Genomic DNA, 18,441 nt, shown 5'->3' with positions numbered 1-18,441 from the left:
AAAAAGCAGGCACTTAAAAAAATTCCTCAGAATTTCGAAGGTTCATTGTCTTTACTTGCTGCAGTGTTAAAGTAATTCAGTTCGCTATTTCCAAATAAAGGAAAGTAACAATAAAATTATCTGCGTTATTAAAAAAAAAAAGTTGTCTCAGCTTGGTGCCAGTGGAAGTCAAACAATCAGCTCATATTTTCTAAAAGCTTATACTTTGAGAAAATATGTGTTGTATTTTTAAGGCTTAACTAATTGGAGAAATGCATAAGCCCAATAAATTTCTAATCAGAGCAAAGCGTAAGAGCATTTTAGGTGGAAAACTATTTTTAAAAAAGGTACAACAGAAATCATGGATCTTCCTGTTTAGATATGGTAGAAATGGATAAAAGTTACTGTATCTCTTCCAGAATGAGGAATGATTTCATGAAGTGTTAGTCTTGGCAATAACTGAGGAAAGGGACAGTGGAAATTCAGCAGAAGAATAATAAAGTTGCTTATATGTTGATAGCTCCTCCCAGAATAATGGTCCTCTTACTCTCCGGATTCTTTCTGCAGAAGAGAAAACTGAAAATCATTCAACAAGCAGCACTGAAGTGCCTAGGGGTAGATGATAGCAGCACAGACGCTGATGTTAGGAGATTATTCTCGTCTAAGGGTTGGGGCCTAGGGGAAATAATGCATAAACAAAAGATACAGATCAGTGTAATAAGCATCAAGGTAGGTGCCTATGACAAGCACTGAGGAAACGTGATGGAGGATATTCTCTTAGGCTTCATCCTCTCCAGTGGGGTGCTGATGTATCAACAGGCTTTAAATGTTACAGATTTTCTATAAGAAGGAAAAATAAGTGATCTTAATGATGGTTTAGGAAAAAACTTACCTTTGGACATGTACATGAATAACAAATATCAAAAAAGTTGTGAGAGGGTTTCAGTCCTTAACCCTTATACCCATTCAGTTAAATCCTGAAAAGTTACTGTTATTCTGACACACTCCAAAACTAATTAGGAGGAGTTCTACTAGGTTTATATTTAGGGAAAAGCAATACAATAGAAATAAAATACTAATATTCACTTGGAAATGAGTTGCAAAATGTGTTCCACAACCATTTCTGTAGTTTTAGTTACTTCATCCATACTGCCCTTACCTCAAATGCTTAGCTTAACTAACTTCAAGGGTGCTGTTTAAAAAAAAATGAGTAACTGAACCTGGCTGTACCTAGAAAAGCAAATGTTCTGGTAGCTAGTGGGTTTTTTTTTTTTTTTTAATATTTATTTATTTATTTATTTTGAGACAGAGTCTCGCTCTGTCGACCAGAGCGGTGTGCAGGAGTTTAGTGGCACGATCTCGGCTCACTGCAACTTCTGCCTCCCGGGTTCAAGCAATTCTTCTGTCTCAGCCTCCCAAGTAGCTGGGACTATAGGTGCCTACCACCACGCCTGGCTAATTTTTTTTGTAGTTTTAGTAGACATAGGGTTTCACAGTGTTAGCCAGGATGGTCTCTATCTCCTGACCTCGTGATCCACCACCTTGGCCTCCCAAAGTGCTGGGATTACAGGTGTGAGCCACCGTGCCTGGCCGCTAGTGGGTTTTTACAAATACACATGTATGACTTCCCAATTTTCAAATAATTTTAATACAATAAAATAAATGCAATTGCATTGAACATTTTTCCTTGATAAATTAAGGAAAACTGAGCTTAGAGTTTGAGAGACTTAGCCAAGCTCATTTAGCTAGTAAATGTTAGAACCAGGGATATCCACCTTAAAATTTTATACTTTTAGTCATTATAGTCATCTTTTTGTATTTCTAATATAAGCATTGAGAAGTATTAATGATATTCATGGATTGAACATTAAATAGCAGAGTTTTCCATATTAGAACATCAGTCATTGCCAACATTTCATTTAGGCAGGAGAGTGAAGTAAGCTTTAGAAGTAAATTACTCATTTGGCCATATGAGAAAGCAAAATCTGGGTTTGTTTTTTGAGAAAGAAAACTATTCTTAGTGATTATCTTGATCCAACTTGAAAGACTTTTTTTTTTTTTTTAAGGCTAGCAAGCTGAAGTGGTTAACTTGAATAAATAAATGTATATGTCTTAAGTGGGAATAGTTAGGAATGTGTTTAAAATTTAAATTATTTTTTTTCCTTTGAAAAGGCAGAAGAAACTAGAAGTGGCCATGGAAGAAGAAGGATTAGCAGATGAAGAGGTAATGTCATTACCTATAGTTACTGTACAAAAGCACCCCCAGTGACTTTTCATTCATTTAACGTCAGCTATTTTATAACTTAAATAATGTGCATTTTATCATTTGAATATGGGCTTCTTACTTTGTTGCTGTCATGGATATCTTTTATTGATATCTTTAGAAAGAGGCAGATTTTCTTTTTCTTTCTTTTTAATTCCAAGAACACATATTCAGAGAACATTGCCTACTGTATTTTAGGTGTGTGGAACAAGAAAGGCAAGCTACAGGAGGAATTAACCAATTGCCAATTCTTCTAAAAATTTTTTCTAAATATTCTTTTAAAGCTATCTATTTCTCTAGTTCAGTGCTATTACCCTAGTTTAAACTACTATATATTTTAACCTGAAAAATAACTGTCCCCAACTGGTCTCCCCATTTCCCACCCCCAGTTTTTCTGTGTACTGCAGCTAGAGTAATCTGTCTAAAAATAGATTTGATCACATCACTGTTTTGCTTAATAACCCTTCACTGGCTCCCTTATCTCGGGATATGGGCAAGCTCTTTAACATTGGTATACACGACCCTTCACTAGTTGGCCTCTGCTTCTCTCTCTCTAGCCTCACTTCTTGTCACCCACCCCCCATGCTGACAAGTATGAATTTCTTTGATGTCCCCTGTCTTGCCTGTGGACCTTTTCACATGCTCTTTCTGCTGCTTGGAACTCTTCCTTACTCTTACCCAACTCCCATTATTCTTAAGAATCTTTAGTAGCTGGGCATGGTGGTGCATGCCTGTAGTCCTAGCTACTTGGTAGGGTAGAGGTGGGAGGATCACCTGAGCCTGGGAGTTTTGAGGTTGCCATGAGCTATGATACATCATTTCACTCCAGCCTGGGCAAAGAAGCAGCTTTAGGCCTCACTTCAGGCATCACTTCCACTGGGAAATCTTCCTTAACCTCTCAAGGTACCTTCTGTATTCTACTGTTCCTATCCCCATGGGAGCCTTAAAATACAGTCTTCCCAAAGAGTAGACACTGTAACGTCTTGTTGAGCATTACATCTCCACAGCTGTCTGGGAGAGCTAAAACAAATATTTGGTGAATAAACAAATAATGGCTTTTGCTCTCAAGGAGTTTTACATTAGGAGGAGAGTGAGTGTGTGTGTGTAAAAATACGTATGCATGATAGAATGTGGTGAACTTTGGAAATAGAAAGAAGATTTTTCCTCTAATTCAGAGGATCAGAAAAGGTTTCATAGAAGAAGTAACAATTGATTTGAATTGTAAAGGATGGGTAGAATTTACATTAGAGGTAAGAGGTGTATAGAAAATAATACGTATACAGAATAATGAGTTTACATTTGAGCTATAAAGGGTGCAACAAAAGGAAATAGTGAAGTAATTTCCTTTTATTTTTTAATTTATTTATTTTATTTTATTTATTTAATTTAATTTATTTATTTAATTATTTATTTTAATTTCCTTTTATTCCTTTTCCTTTTCCGAAGTTGATAGCACACCATGGAAAGCTAGGTTTAGAATGGTTTACTAAAAAAGGTATGCTTTAGTACTAGGCAATAGGGAGTCACAACCTAGACTGATTAGTTTAACATGCTGAGTGCAGTGGCATGCACCTGTAATCCCAGCACTTTGGGAGGCCATGATAGGAGGATCACTTGAGCCCAGGAGTTCGGTCAGCCTGGGAAATATGGTAAGACCTGTTCTCTACAACAAATTTTAAAAATTGGCCGGGCGCGGTGGCTCAAGCCTGTAATCCCAGCACTTTGGGAGGCCGAGACAGGTGGATCATGAGGTCAGGAGATCGAGACCATCCTGGCTGACACGGTGAAACCCCGTCTCTACTAAAAAATACAAAAAAAACTAGCCGGGCGAGGTGGCGGGCGCCTGTAGTCCCAGCTACTCGGGAGGCTGAGGCAGGAGAATGGCGTGAACCCGGGAGGCGGAGCTTGCAGTGAGCTGAGATCTGGCCACTGCACTCCAGCCTGGGCAACAGAGCAAGACTTCGTCTCAAAAAAAAAAAAAAAACTTTTTTAAATTAAGCATGGTGTCCTATCTATGTAGTCCCACCTACTCAGGAGGCTCAGATGGGAGGATCACTTGAGCTTAGAAGGTGGAGGCTGCGGTGAGCTGAGATCATGCCATTGCACTCCAGCCTGGTTGACAGAGAGACTGTCTCAAAAAAAAAAAAAAAAAAAAAAGAAAAATAAGTTTCTGTATTTAAAGAGTAGACCATCATCAAATTTGAAATCAAATCAGTATCTAATCTTCCCTGTACCTTTCCTAGGACTGTACCTGTTCCTTATAGTTGCAATGTTTAAATCAAATACAGTGTTTTATGATTTATACTAAAGGTGGTAACTTTGCTAATCAGTTGACTCAATCTAGAAAACTCAAATGTTTTTACATTTAAAATTATCTATTATTATTTACATAACATTAATATTTTAAAAGCTCATTTATGTCCTTTAAATTTTAGTGAGAAAGGTAGTGACTTAAATCTGTATTCCAATCTATAGAGAAAAAATAAGACTGAGCATATCTTTCCTCATTTTAAAATTAGAATTATAAATTTCTTATAATTAATAACCATATAATTGCATTTATATATTATACATCATTATATTGATACAGAAATCTTAAATATCAGATCTTAATTTGAAGTGTAGGGAAGAGAACGCTAAAACAGATGCCCAAGCATTAAGCAGGCGACAGAAGTGAGACAAGCTGGCCAGGTTAGTTTCATAGTGGCATCTAGGGTTATATATGCTTTTGATCCAGATATACTTTGTTTCCATATTCAACTTACATGATTTTTTTGCTTCCACAAAGAAATATATTATTTTTCCTTTTTAAAAAATATTTATTGTTTTCTTAAATATTGATCCTCACAGTTTATCTGTTGGCAAAGACATGCCACTTTTCACATTGCTGTAATAAGGGTCCCAGCCCACTTGGACATGTCTCCTGGGGACTGGCATCAGTGGTGGGGACTGACAAATTAGGGAACCAAGGCTCATCTAAAGGGGATTGCTACCATTGGCCCCTGTGGCCAAGGCCCTGTTTTTCCAGAGAAGCTGTTAATCCGGATTTTTTTGCGGAATAACCAATCACCTGTTTTTGAAAAACAACTTGCAGTCCAAATCAAATATATCTGTAGGCTGAATATAGTTTGTCGCTTCCTGTTTGCAACTTCTGGTCTGCATCAGCAAGTGGTAACTACATTTACAGCTATTTTCTCTAATTTTTCTGGATAACTTGTAGAAAATAGGAGATGATTTTTCCATAAAAAGTCAGTGGCCCATAATTCCAGTTTATAAAACTTCTAATGTTTTTCTGTAAAAATGTTTTTAATTCCACAAGTGCTTATTATTAGGCCCCATGCTAGAGCCTGGATTATATCAAATTCTATAAAATAGACAAGCTCTGTCAACCTTAATATAAAGTATGTTACAGCATCTTTATATGGGGTGGGCTTGATAAAAAATAAAATTGTTTCATAAAAATAAAATAGATGAAGTTGCTAGCTGAACACTTTTACATCTGAAAACTTTGTATGCATGTCTGTCTTATACAAATACTGGCCACCCTACAGATCGAGTTTGAGGAGCACCTATATAAAAAGGAAGGGAGAAAGGAAGAAAATTACTTTCTAGTTTCATCTCACTTAAGAAAATCCCATCCAACATGGATTGTTATTTAACAAAAAACTAAATAGGCAAATTCAAGCTATAAAAGAGAGTCATGAAATGTTAAGCTGTCCACAGATTTTTGTTGTCTTCTTTGAAGAGGAAAGGATGTGATTACCACAAGGATACTTTTTGTCTTTCAAGGCTACTTAATTTATACAGATTGTGAGTAAATATATCAACAGGCTTTTTCACCGATTTTTTTTTTTTTTTTTTTTTAACATGAATTTGCTTCAGCTACCTCTGGACTGCAACACTGATTCTAAGACAAAAATCATGGAATCGATTTTTTAAAAATTATGTAACAATGTTATAGGTGATGCTCATTTTTATAGAATTATGTGTTCCATACACTTGTGACTCTCTCTTTTTGCTATTAAATGGCTGTGGCCAAAACCACATAAATTGTTTGAGTGCTGCATTATACAAACTAGTAAATAATTTATGAAACTGTATGGTGAAGTCATCTTTTCCATTCAGATTAGGCAGGATTTCTGCAACTATATCCAACTGTATTATAATCTATAAAGGGAGAGATTAAAAATATCTTTCAAAATTCTTATACTTATTCATTTATGTAATTAAAAAACCTTCCTCAGCACTTCTTTAAAGGACATGACACTATAGCGCCGCCAAGTGGCCTTTTAAAAATTAGTCTTAAAATTTTAAATCAGATACTTTTTGGAGCTTTTGTTTTACTAGTAATTTATTTTATTATTCAAAAGGTATTTTTGAATACCTATGTGCAAAAAAAGGTATTTGTTATTGCATTTATGTAAAAAGCAGCAAAAAATAGTCTTCACTATTGTTTTAGGCCACATTTGTTTTCTTAATTATATCAATGTAATTTTAGCTCCGTGAAAATGATATTTAAGTAGCTTCCCTTAAAGAAAGCAGGGATTTGCCACTGTTGTTATTTCAGGATATATATATATACACATACACACACACACACACACACACACATATTTTTGATGCGGAGTTTCGCTCTTGTCACCCAGGCTGGAGTGCAACAGCGGGATCTTGGCTCACCGCAACTTCCGCCTCCCGGGTTCAAGCGATTCTCCTGCCTCAGCCTCCTGAGTACAGTTGCATGCCACCACGCCCAGCTGATTTTTGTATTTTTAGTAGAGACGGGGTTTCACCATGTTGGCCAGGATGGTCTCCATCTCCTGACCTGGTGATCCACCCACCTCAGCCTCCCAAAGTCCTGGGATTTACAGGCGTGAGCCACCGTGCCAGGCTTATTGCCTCACTTCTTAATGAAAAAAATTATATTTCATTGTTGCTTGCTTACTTTTTCCATAGTACTACTGTATTTTATACTCAATATCAGATGTGGAAAAAGACATTAAAGACATTAAAAAAAGACATTAGGCAAAGCCTGTTAATTTATGTACTTGATTTTTATCTTCATTACTGTCATAATTTACTCATTGGTGTGCCTTAGTGTATAACTTCATTTAGCTGTTTGAAGACATTTCTTGATTTTATCTTCCTAGATGAACTTTGTTAGAAGTATCAGAATTCCATTGCATTGATAATACATGTTTACATACATATTTCTAATTAATAGTTCACCTAACCCTTTTAAAAACAGATATACACAGGAGTAGGGAGAGGCTATACCATGAGCTGCATTTAGAAGCAGTGTTTCTAAGCTGTTATTGTCATTTTGACTTGTCTGTGCCTCCGAACTGAACTACTAACAGCTTGACAGGATTCAGTTGAAGATGAACAGCAGTTAAATTTTTTCACGGATACTGTTTCTTTTCCACTTAGTGTTTCCTCTACTAGGAGCTAACTGTGTCAAAAAACAGAATTTTGATTGGTGAGGGGGGGAAAAATGAAGTTTAGAATAATAAAATAAATGCCTGTTCGAAATGTAACCTTCAGGTATTTCACAGTGTTGCTTATTAATGGAAGTTATTTTTTGTGGTCTTTGTAGAATCAGTTATAAAATTACTGACTTGGATATTTTAATGACTTCTTCTTGTAATTGTTTTTGCAATTTTATATTTTGAGGAAGTTGTATGCCAATTCTCAAGCAGTTTATTAAAATTTGCCCAAGAGTAAATTCTATCACAAGTAAATCTCTTTGGAAACACTACCATTATGTTGTTACTTTATTGTCACAAGTCTCAGTAGTTGTGACAGAGCAACCTTGGAAGTTAAGGGATTGAAGCAAAGCAGATTTCCTGACAGAATAAAAATCAGTATCCGAATACTATTAACATTTCCTAACATTTAATTTTTATTGATGGAATTAAGTTACCATATAGATGAAAGAATAAGTTATACATATATAGACAAATATGATGGACTAGATTACATATTTAATGGCATCCACTTCAAGAGTAAAGATTTATCAATTGTTAAAAATTTTTTAAAGTTTCCTTAAAATGTTTTAGCCTAATAGTATATTACATGTTAGTGCTATCATTTATTTTTATGTGCATCATCTTTTAATACTAGAAGCTCCTTCAAAACAACCTGATTATAAAATCATCCTTTTAAATTGTCTTTTTTTTTTAATAGAAAAAGTTACGTCGATCACAACACGCTCGGAAAGAAACAGAGTTCTTACGGCTCAAAAGGACCAGACTTGGCTTGGATGACTTTGAGTCTCTGAAAGTTATAGGAAGAGGAGCTTTTGGAGAGGTGTGCTTGTTTTTAAAAGTCACTACTGCTGCAAATATGTATCTTAAGATAATTTAAAATGTGTGTTAAAATATTCCTGGCTGGGTGCAGTGGCTCACACTTGTAATCCCAACACTTTGGGAGGCTGAGGTGGGTGGATCACCTGAGGTCAGGAGTTCGAGACCAGCCTGGTCAGTGAAACCCCGTCTCTACTGAAAATACAAAAATTACCTAGGCATGGTGGCGGGTGCCTGTCATCCCAGCTACTTGGGAGGCTGAGGCAGGAGAATCACTTGAACCCAGGAGGCAGAAGTTGCAGTGAGCTGAGATCCCACCATTGCACTCCATCCTGGGTGACATGAGTGAAACTCCGTCTCAAAAAATATATATATATCTTGAAATGCCAACACTGGCAAATTCCTGCCTTCTTTAAGGGAAGCTGCTTTTCATTCCTGAACAAATAGTAGTGACTATTTAACATTTATAATACATGTTTTTATATTTTAGGTGCGGTTGGTCCAGAAGAAAGATACAGGCCATATCTATGCAATGAAGATATTGAGAAAGGCTGATATGCTTGAAAAAGAGCAGGTATGAGTTCTTTAACACATGTAATATAAAGGAGCATCCACTGACGAGGTGTTAAGAGTGTTTATATTAGAATTTTTAAGAAGCAATTTACACATCTTACTACAAAAGCTATTAACTTTTTGGTAGCCTGTTTTAGTGTTTCTCAATTCTTTTAAGGTTTCTTCCAAGTTTATAATCTATGTATTAGTCTGCTTAGACTTCCATAACAGAACACAACAGGCTGATTAGCTTAAACAACAGAAACTTATTTTCTCACAGTTTTGGAGGCTACAAGTCAAAAATGAAAGTTCGGCAGGTTTTGGTTTCTGGTGAGGCCTCTCTTCCTGGCTTGCAGATGGCCACCTTTCACTGAGTTTTCACATGGCCTTTCCGTGGTGTGTGCAGGGACACACACTCCTGTGAGAACTCTCTGGTGTCTTCTTTTAAGGACACTAATTCCACCCTTATGACCTCATTTAACCTTAATTAATTCCCTAAGGGTCCATCTCCAAATACAGGCTCGATGGAGATTAAAGCTTTACTCTATGAATTTTGTAGATGCATGAACATTCAGTCCGTACCTCCTGAAATACCTTCTTTTCTGACTACAGTGAAAATAAAGGACAGTTCTTGGCTCCCAGAATCCCTATCATATATCAGATAATCAAAACTAGTCTCCTGGAAATTTGCTGATTTTACATATCTCTAAAATCTGTAACTTTATAAATATTCTTGGCTCTCTCCATGTTTCCTGTGCCTTAATGCAGTTACAGGGGGTGTCTTCGAGTAAAGGAGGGATAGCTTTTTGAAGATTTAAGGAGGGAAATTGTGAAATGGTCAGTTTCAGGTGTGGGAGAGCAGACCTACTAAAGAAATGCAATTGAAGGCTCATTGAGATTTGCAGTCCTGAATTTAAAGTGAAACCCATTGGCATAGTTGGGTGATTTTTCACCCTAGTTTCAGTTAGGGTAAGAAGGTAATAGGAACTATCTGGAGACAGGGTTATAGGGGATTTTGTTGATGACAGGCTATGATTCTCCAGAGGGAAGAGGTTTGGAAGGCAAGGAAGGTTGAGATGTTGTGTTGGATTAGAGAACTGTAGATAATGATGGGAATAAGGATGCAGGTAAAGATGCATAGGCTCAGAGACAAGGAGGTCAACAGGAATCTAACTTAGCCATAATGGGATTAGTCTTACTAGGATATAATAGGAAGGACAGAAGGAAGCAGTTAGTTCCAGCTGTAGTGTAGATACCAGCTACATGTGGCTGCTGGGCACAAATTGAGATATCCAGCAAATAAGACTTGGTGCAAAAAAAAAAAACCCATAAAGTATTTCAATGATTTTTATATTGATTACATACTGAAGTGATAATACTTGGATATATTAGGTTACATAAACTATATTATTAAAAATAATTTCACTCTGTATGTGGCTTCTAGAAAATTTAAAAATTACATATATGACTTGCGTTACATCTGTACTGGACAGCCCTTGGTCTAGAATATTTTGTGGGAAGTTAAGGAGCCTCTGGACCACTGCTCTTTCCTGCGGGGAGGTGGGGGGCGGAAATCTCACTGTATCCCAACGTTTAGTTGCTTTTGCATTTTGGGGTTTTTACCCCTGTATAAATTAATTTGCATTTGTTACCACTAAATTTTGTCTTAGAAAGCTTTTTTCTACTCAATTCTAATACAGCAATATTTTAACTTTTATCACATTTATTTTAATGCAAACCACCCCCGCAAAATTAAGTAGCAACTGATCTCCCCACTGTTGTTGTACCAGATTACCACAGGCTATACTTTCCAACCTTTGGATCCTGTTTTGGAAAGAGATCCTGTAATTTGGCTTTAAACCATTTAAAAATAATCAAGTCATGTTTATGTTGTAGCTGTTTTCCTTCCATACCAGATGCAACACCAAAGTTTAGGGCTTTTCCTTACCACCTTAAATTGCTTCATGAAAGGTAATAGTTAGGCACTCTTGCTACCACTTTTCAGTTAATGAAACAGATCCATAGAAATTATAAAGTATTTTCATGCCAGAAAACAAGTTCTTACTCCTCAGCTCTTATGCTTTGATCTCAGAATATTTACTGCACTAGGAGTAATTCCAAATATGACACTTTAAGCAGATCATATTTTATTATCATAAAACAGTTTACAAATGTATGTTCTCGTGTGGTTTGGACCAGAAATTATAATGTTTCACAGTGAAAATAGCAAAAGCATAAATCAGATCTTCTTAGTAACTTTTGGAAAAAGTGTGTAAATATATTAATGCAAAAGCTTCTGCAAACTGACCAGTTATACCAACCCCGTAAATTATCCAGTTTATAAAATTTTCCAGTATATAAAATTTTCACATAATAGTATCTCTAGTAATTATGTGTCCGAGAAATCAGTGGCAAAATCCCCAAAAGTTACACGAATTTGCTGTAGCTAACATTTATAGATATGATAGAGGTTTTATAATACTAAATATAATATAAAGTCACTATAATTGTCACTATTTCTTAAAAAACACCAAATAATGATCAAGCTGGGACCTTTGTTTAACAATTAAAAATAGTTTGCTATTTTTAGCCAACCTTGGCTTTGCTATACCAATTTACAGGGCATTGCTTACTCCTTTTTTTTTGAGATGGAGTCTCATTCTGTCACCAGGCTGGAGTGCAGTGACGCGATCTCAGCTCACTGCATCCTCCGCCTACCAGGTTCAAACGATTCTCCTGCCTCAGCCTCCCGAGTAGCTGGGACTACAGGTGCATGCCCACCACGCCCAGCTGATTTTCTGTATTTTTAGTAGAGACGGGGTTTCACCGTTTTAGCCAGGATGGTCTCGATCTCCTGACCTCGTGATCCACCCGCCTTGGCCTCCCAAAGTGCTGGGATTACAGGCGTGAGCTGCTGCGCCCAGTCCGGCTTACTACTTTTAACTTTAAAAGTCACACTATGACTTTTATATGACAAAGCCAGGATCCTAGGCTGGGTAGAGATTCTGGTTAAAAAGTTGTTAGACTGATTCTTGCTCTACCTCAGAGGCCTTAGCCTCACATAATATACCTGTTGACCTCACCTTTTTAGACCTAAAGATATAAGCTAAAATAAACTATTTCTTGAGGTTCTCCATATTTGATGAGAATATGATCATTCATATATGAATCAAATCTTCTGAGATTCCATCTTTTCTTCATTAACTATTATGGATGGATAAGTGTAAGAGATGAGTTTGACAAATGTGTGATGTGTTTATGATTTTTTTTTCAAAAATATATTCATCTAGGTGGCCCATATCCGAGCAGAAAGAGATATTTTGGTAGAAGCAGATGGTGCCTGGGTGGTGAAGATGTTTTACAGTTTTCAGGATAAGAGGAATCTTTATCTAATCATGGAATTTCTCCCTGGAGGTAAAAGCAAACATTGTATCAATGACAGACTGATACAAGCACATCTTTATATGCAATAATAATTTTATTGGTGAGGTTTACTTTTATATTCCTTGCTCTGAGGCTTTATAGTATCATAGTTTAAAAATATTTACTACCATATTGATGCTCATTTTTACCACAAACAGATTGTTTTAAAGGAATGATAAAGTTAGCACATTTTAAATATTACCGTTCTGGGTTCGCTGATTGTCACTGAAGTTATGTTAGTTTATTTTGTGTTGTTACAAAAAAAAATACCTGAGACTGTGTAATTTATAAAGAAAAGAGGTTTAATCATTGCTCAGCAAAGAGGGCAAGGGGAAAAGAATGGCAATGGAGGGCAAAGAATACTTGTTTTTTTGTTTGTTTTGTTTTGTTTTTAATTTTTATTTTTTGAGATGAAGTCTCCCTCTGTTGCCTAGGCTGGAGTGCAGTGGTATGGTTTTGGCTGTCTGCAACCTCTGCCTCCCTGGTTCAAGCGATTCTCCTACGTCAGCCTCCTGAGTAGCTGGGATTACAGGCGCCTGCCACCACGCCCAGCTAATTTTCTTGTATTTAGTCGAGACGAGGTTTCACCATATTGGCCAGGCTGGTCTCGAACTCCTGACCTCAAGTGATCCACCCACCTCAGCCTCCCAAAGTGTTGGGAATACAGGTGTGAGCCACTGCCCCCACGCCCCTACTTTTTTTTGAAGCCTCAAAAAATATATGAAAAAAATGTAATCAGTTATCAATTCTGTGTTGTAGGTGCACCAGTGTTTACAACAGTTAAAACTGTTAAAAGTTTTAAAATTCTTTGAAAATAAAACAATGTCTGCAGGTGACTTTTTTTTAGTGGGATAATGTCCCACTAAACTCCAAAAGAATATATTTGGTTTCCAGGCGCACTTATTCTGATTTTTTTGCAGTTTGACATTTTCCTCAGCAGTTAATTCTAGAAGTTGAGTGGTATATATTATTTCATTATCAGCTCTTTTGTGATTTGATTTCACATGGTCTCTGCCTTAAAACCATTAAAAGTCATGAAACTTCTGCTTATGCAATGGCACTTTTATTTGGCCCAAGATAGGGTTAGAAATATACTGGGTAGATCATAAAATGCAAACTCAGGAAAGCTAGCTGGGCATGGTGGCTCATGCCTGTAATCCCAGGATTTTGGGATGCTGAGGCAGGCAGATAGCTTGAAACCACGAGTTTGAGACCAACCTGGCCAACATGGCAAAACCCCATCTCTGCTAAAAATACAAAAATTAGCTGGGTGTGGTGGCACACACCTGTAATCCCAGCTACTTGGGTGGCTGAGGCACAAAAACTGTTTGAACCCAGGAGGTGGAGGTTGCAGTGAGCCATGATCACACCACTGCACTCCAACCTGGGCAACAGAGTGAGACTGTGTCTCCAAAAAAAAAATCAGGAAAGCTTTTACAAGGTATTCCACCTTCGAGACATTTTCAATAATAATATATTTGACTTTCCTTTATTTAGGTGACATGATGACGTTGCTAATGAAGAAAGACACCTTGACAGAAGAGGAGACACAGTTCTACATTTCAGAGACTGTTCTGGCAATAGATGCGATCCACCAGTTGGGTTTCATCCATCGGGATATTAAGCCAGACAACCTTTTATTGGATGCCAAGGCATGTGAATAAACTGGTGAATTACCAGGCTGTTGATTATTTTTTTAGAGCAGTAGAGCTGATTTTGTGAGTGGATATCAGCAACTGCAATTTAGAATATTGCTAAACAACATTATTTTATATGATAAGGTACTAGGAGAGGACTTGAAAATGAAATGACAACAGGGAATATGGTTCTCTTTTTATCTCCATTTTCTACTTTTAAAAATATCATCATCAGATACTTATAATTTTACATTTTGCTTGTATAAATCCCAAGCTAAGGATTTTTATAACAATTGGGATTTAACAGAGGAGTTTATAACAAGACTTTTTGTTTTCAAAGTTAATATAATTAATTTTACTGGATTTTTTTTAGGGTCATGTAAAATTATCGGATTTTGGTTTGTGTACGGGATTAAAGAAAGCTCACAGGACTGAATTTTATAGAAATCTCACACACAACCCACCAAGTGACTTCTGTAAGTTTGGTTTTGTTTGTTTGTTTTGTTTTTTCCCTGGTTAAGATACTGTAGAGAACGGAAGGTTCTTTCCCTTTCCCCACTCCTTAGTCCACTGTGTTTTAGATGTATATGTGTGATTTTGTTTTTGTGGAGAGTATTTTTCTCTCATGATTACAATTCCATATTGTTGAAATTAGCATTTCAGAACATGAACTCAAAGAGGAAAGCAGAAACTTGGAAGAAGAACAGGAGACAACTGGTGAGTCAACCAGTTTTTAAGAAAGAATTTTGTGCCTTGGTTCTAAAATCTTCACTGGTTTTAACTTGATTATTTGTATCTTTATAATAATTAGTATTCAGTTTGTAACAATGATAGCGCTTGTTTTGGAATCACAGAGTTTTCTTAGTTTCTCTGTTAAGTTTCCTTGCCTGTAAAGCAAAGTGTTGGTTTTTACTTTATAACTTTAGAGTACTTTACTGAGCATACCTGCGAGTAAGCTGTTTACTAGTAATTAGCACTTTAAATAAAACTCACTGAGGTGAATGCAATTGTGATGAATGCCTTGTGATTTCCATTTTTCATACCTGTGTTATAAATCCTGATACAACAAATATCAATCAGCAAGTAAGGTGGTTGTGAGTTTCTAAGAACTTCTTTATAGATAAAGTAAACAGGAAGTTTGGGATATAAACAGTGTTACAATAAAACATAAAATTTGAAAAAGCTGGCTTTGCCACAGATAAATTTAATTACCCCTTTAATATAGAATTACATGATTTTTCACCCTATACTATTTCCTCTCTGAGGAAATTGAGCAAAGAGAAGAATTGCTTCCCCTTCCTCCTCTTTCCCTTTGTCCTGTTAACATGATCCATGAACCGTCTACAGGTTAAGAATGTGCCTTTGGATTTTGTTTTCCTCATTTCTTATAAAATGCCTGGCACATACAGGTACTCTATAAATATTTGTTCAACCAAGTGATGAAAGGAAAACTCACAATTCCCTTAGGAAAGTCAATAGACTGAAAAATAACAGGCTAATAATACCCTCTAAAACCAAATAAAATGACCTTTGCATTATTGAGTTTATTATCTCATTAACCTAAGTAACTGCAAACTTCCTATGCTTGTAAAAACATTTCAGTATTTTTAAATGTATTGTGTTACACATTAAGGAGAGACACTTTGTTTTACTTTTAAAATGTGTCAGTTTTAGATTAGATTTTGCGATTGAGAATAATTGCAATATTCCCTATTTTTAAAGGGGAAAACTGAATACTGCTTAAAATTGTGGGGGAATTCTGTACCCCGCCCCCATTTACAAAATATTCATAGGTGATTACTCAGGTGTGTGTTTTATTATTCTTATGGCCAGTAGCTGCCAAGCCTTAGATCAAGTGTTTCCCAAGGGAGAAGTAGAAAGGACTCAGTGTTTGGGGCAGGAAATTTCTTTAGCACTTGGATCCCCTGCCCTCTAAATGCCAGTCATGTCACTGAGATGACAAAATTGCTGCAGTCATACATTTTGCCATGGCCCCAAGAGTACTACCCCTAGTTGACAATTACTGCCTTGTAGAAATCATTTTTGTAAGATTTTATATGAATTAAGAATTAAAAACTGCATAGCTTCCTAATAGATAAGCAGTACCCTGGAACTACATTTATAATGAAAATACCTCATGCTTATTTTTATTGTAATAAAATATTTATTACACTACACTACTTATTTTTGTAGTGTACAAAACACATCCGTTTATCATTTCATCTTCATATCAACTCTATTAAGGCAGGTATTATTATTCCAGTTTTATGTAAGCAGAAGCTGAGCCTCAGAGAAATTAAATAATTTGCCCAAGAACACGTTAGTAGGGAGTAGGGAAGCCAGGTCTTCTAGGTTCAACTTTTTCATTCTTTTTGAAATAGACTAAAGGCTATATTAAAAAAAACTTAAATTGAGCTTCTTGTGGGGGCAGAAATAATATATTCTTTTAAAATGCCTGGCACATACGGACACTCTATAAATATTTGTTCAACCAAGTGGGGAAAGGAAAACTAATTCAGCATTCCCTCAGGAAAGTCAATAGACTGAAAAATAATAGGCTATAACATATTATCTGACTCACTACCTACCACTAAGCCTTGCACATGATAAACATGCAAAATAAACATAAGTGAAAATTTAACTCCTCTATATATTGCTTTTTCTGGTACTAAGCCATCCTCAGATGGATAGTTTTTAAATGTTAAGAATGCTGGTTTGACAAGCTGCTCCTTTGTAGGCATATTCCACAGTTGGGACACCAGATTACATTGCTCCAGAAGTGTTCATGCAGACTGGTTACAACAAATTGTGTGACTGGTGGTCTTTGGGAGTGATTATGTATGAAATGCTAATAGGTATGTCTTATCATTCATTTATGTACAAAATATATATATTTCCTTGAGTGCCACTGTTTGAATATATTACAGATATCATTGACTAAAATATTTGAGGTCTTTTAAACTTAATTCTGACGTTCCCCCAATGTTAAATACATACTGATCAGTACCAGTGAGCTCTCCAGGGATCCTGTTTCAGGAAGGTGGGTATTTAACCCAGACTCCCACCTATAAAAGTGGTTATCTTCATAGCTTTTCAGGTAAAAGGGGAGGCAGTGCTTTAAATCCTTTATTTTATTGACTTTATTAGCAATGTTATTGTAAATTGATGAATGGTGGCATTTTTGACTATTAAATAGGGCACTCAGGGTTGTTTGGTTTCTTGTAGCACATGTTTGGTGGGTATAACTTCACTGATCACAAAGCTGATGAAATGTTTTTTATTTATTTGATACCTAGGATATCCACCTTTCTGCTCTGAAACACCTCAAGAAACATACAGAAAAGTGATGAACTGGAAAGAAACTCTGGTATTTCCTCCAGAGGTCCCTATATCTGAGAAAGCCAAGGACTTAATTCTCAGGTTCGTGGTTAAATTCCTAGAGGAGTTCATAGTGTCCTAAAATTTCCTAAGAACCTAAAAGACTCATTTCACTTTTGTGGGGGAAGAGGGGATGTATACACTGATGTATACAGTCAAAGAGATCAATAAAGGTGTTTTTAAAAATGTAAACTCTTGAAGTATGTGGAAAAAAAATTAGGAATTAAAAAGAGGGAGGAGGTCTTGTATTGCTTCAGTTACTGATATATATAAAAGCAAAAGGTCACTTCTGTTAGAATGCAATGACCTGATTGCATTAAAGAGAAGAGGGAAAATGTTAATAGCAGATTCCTGTCATGAAAAGTATATATGTGAAATCTTCTAAGCAAAAAATTCCATGTGTTCCTCAACTAATATGAAGTGTTTGGTACTGCTGTGAATGGCTGGAAGGAATATAAATTGGAAAAACTTGTGGGAATAGCAGTTGGCAGCATATTGTTTTTTTAAAATCCCTAAACTATATATGACCTTTGACCCAGAAGTTTGAGGGATTTCGCTTATGCAGATAATCAGATATGTATAAAGATTTAAGTACAATATGTTTATCATGGTATTTAATAGTGAAAATTGAAAACTATTTAAACGTTCAACAGTAGTGGACTGGCTCAATAGTAGACTGGCTATAATATTTCTATTTGTAAGTTTTAGAAAACAAATTTATTGGCCAGGCACGGTGGCTCACACCTGTAATCCCAGCACTTTGGGAGGCGGAGGTGGGCAGATCATGAGGTCAGGAGATTGAGACCATCCTGGCTAACACAGTGAAATCCCGTCTCTACTAAAAATACAAAAAATTAGCCAGGCGTAGTGGCGGGTGCCTGTAGTCCCAGCTACTCGGGAGTCTGAG

General features: G+C 36.2%; 1 protein-coding gene across 1 annotated transcript in view; it reads left to right on the top strand.

Moving 5' to 3' along the window:
- The window catches only part of STK38L (serine/threonine kinase 38 like), an 88,909-nt gene that overhangs the window by 59,792 nt on the left and 10,676 nt on the right, over window positions 1-18,441 (top strand). The window contains exons 3-11 of the mRNA XM_011946969.1: window positions 2,152-2,203; window positions 8,426-8,548; window positions 9,035-9,118; window positions 12,387-12,510; window positions 14,017-14,171; window positions 14,530-14,632; window positions 14,812-14,873; window positions 16,894-17,011; window positions 17,453-17,576. Coding sequence (XP_011802359.1) covers window positions 2,152-2,203; window positions 8,426-8,548; window positions 9,035-9,118; window positions 12,387-12,510; window positions 14,017-14,171; window positions 14,530-14,632; window positions 14,812-14,873; window positions 16,894-17,011; window positions 17,453-17,576 — 945 coding nt within the window. The remainder of the gene's footprint in view (window positions 1-2,151; window positions 2,204-8,425; window positions 8,549-9,034; window positions 9,119-12,386; window positions 12,511-14,016; window positions 14,172-14,529; window positions 14,633-14,811; window positions 14,874-16,893; window positions 17,012-17,452; window positions 17,577-18,441) is intronic.

This window comes from Colobus angolensis, unplaced genomic scaffold (assembly GCF_000951035.1).
Source record: "Colobus angolensis palliatus isolate OR3802 unplaced genomic scaffold, Cang.pa_1.0 Scaffold256, whole genome shotgun sequence".
In the NCBI taxonomy this organism is placed as follows: domain Eukaryota; kingdom Metazoa; phylum Chordata; class Mammalia; order Primates; family Cercopithecidae; genus Colobus; species Colobus angolensis.
This window is presented reverse-complemented; position numbering and strand designations above follow the sequence as displayed.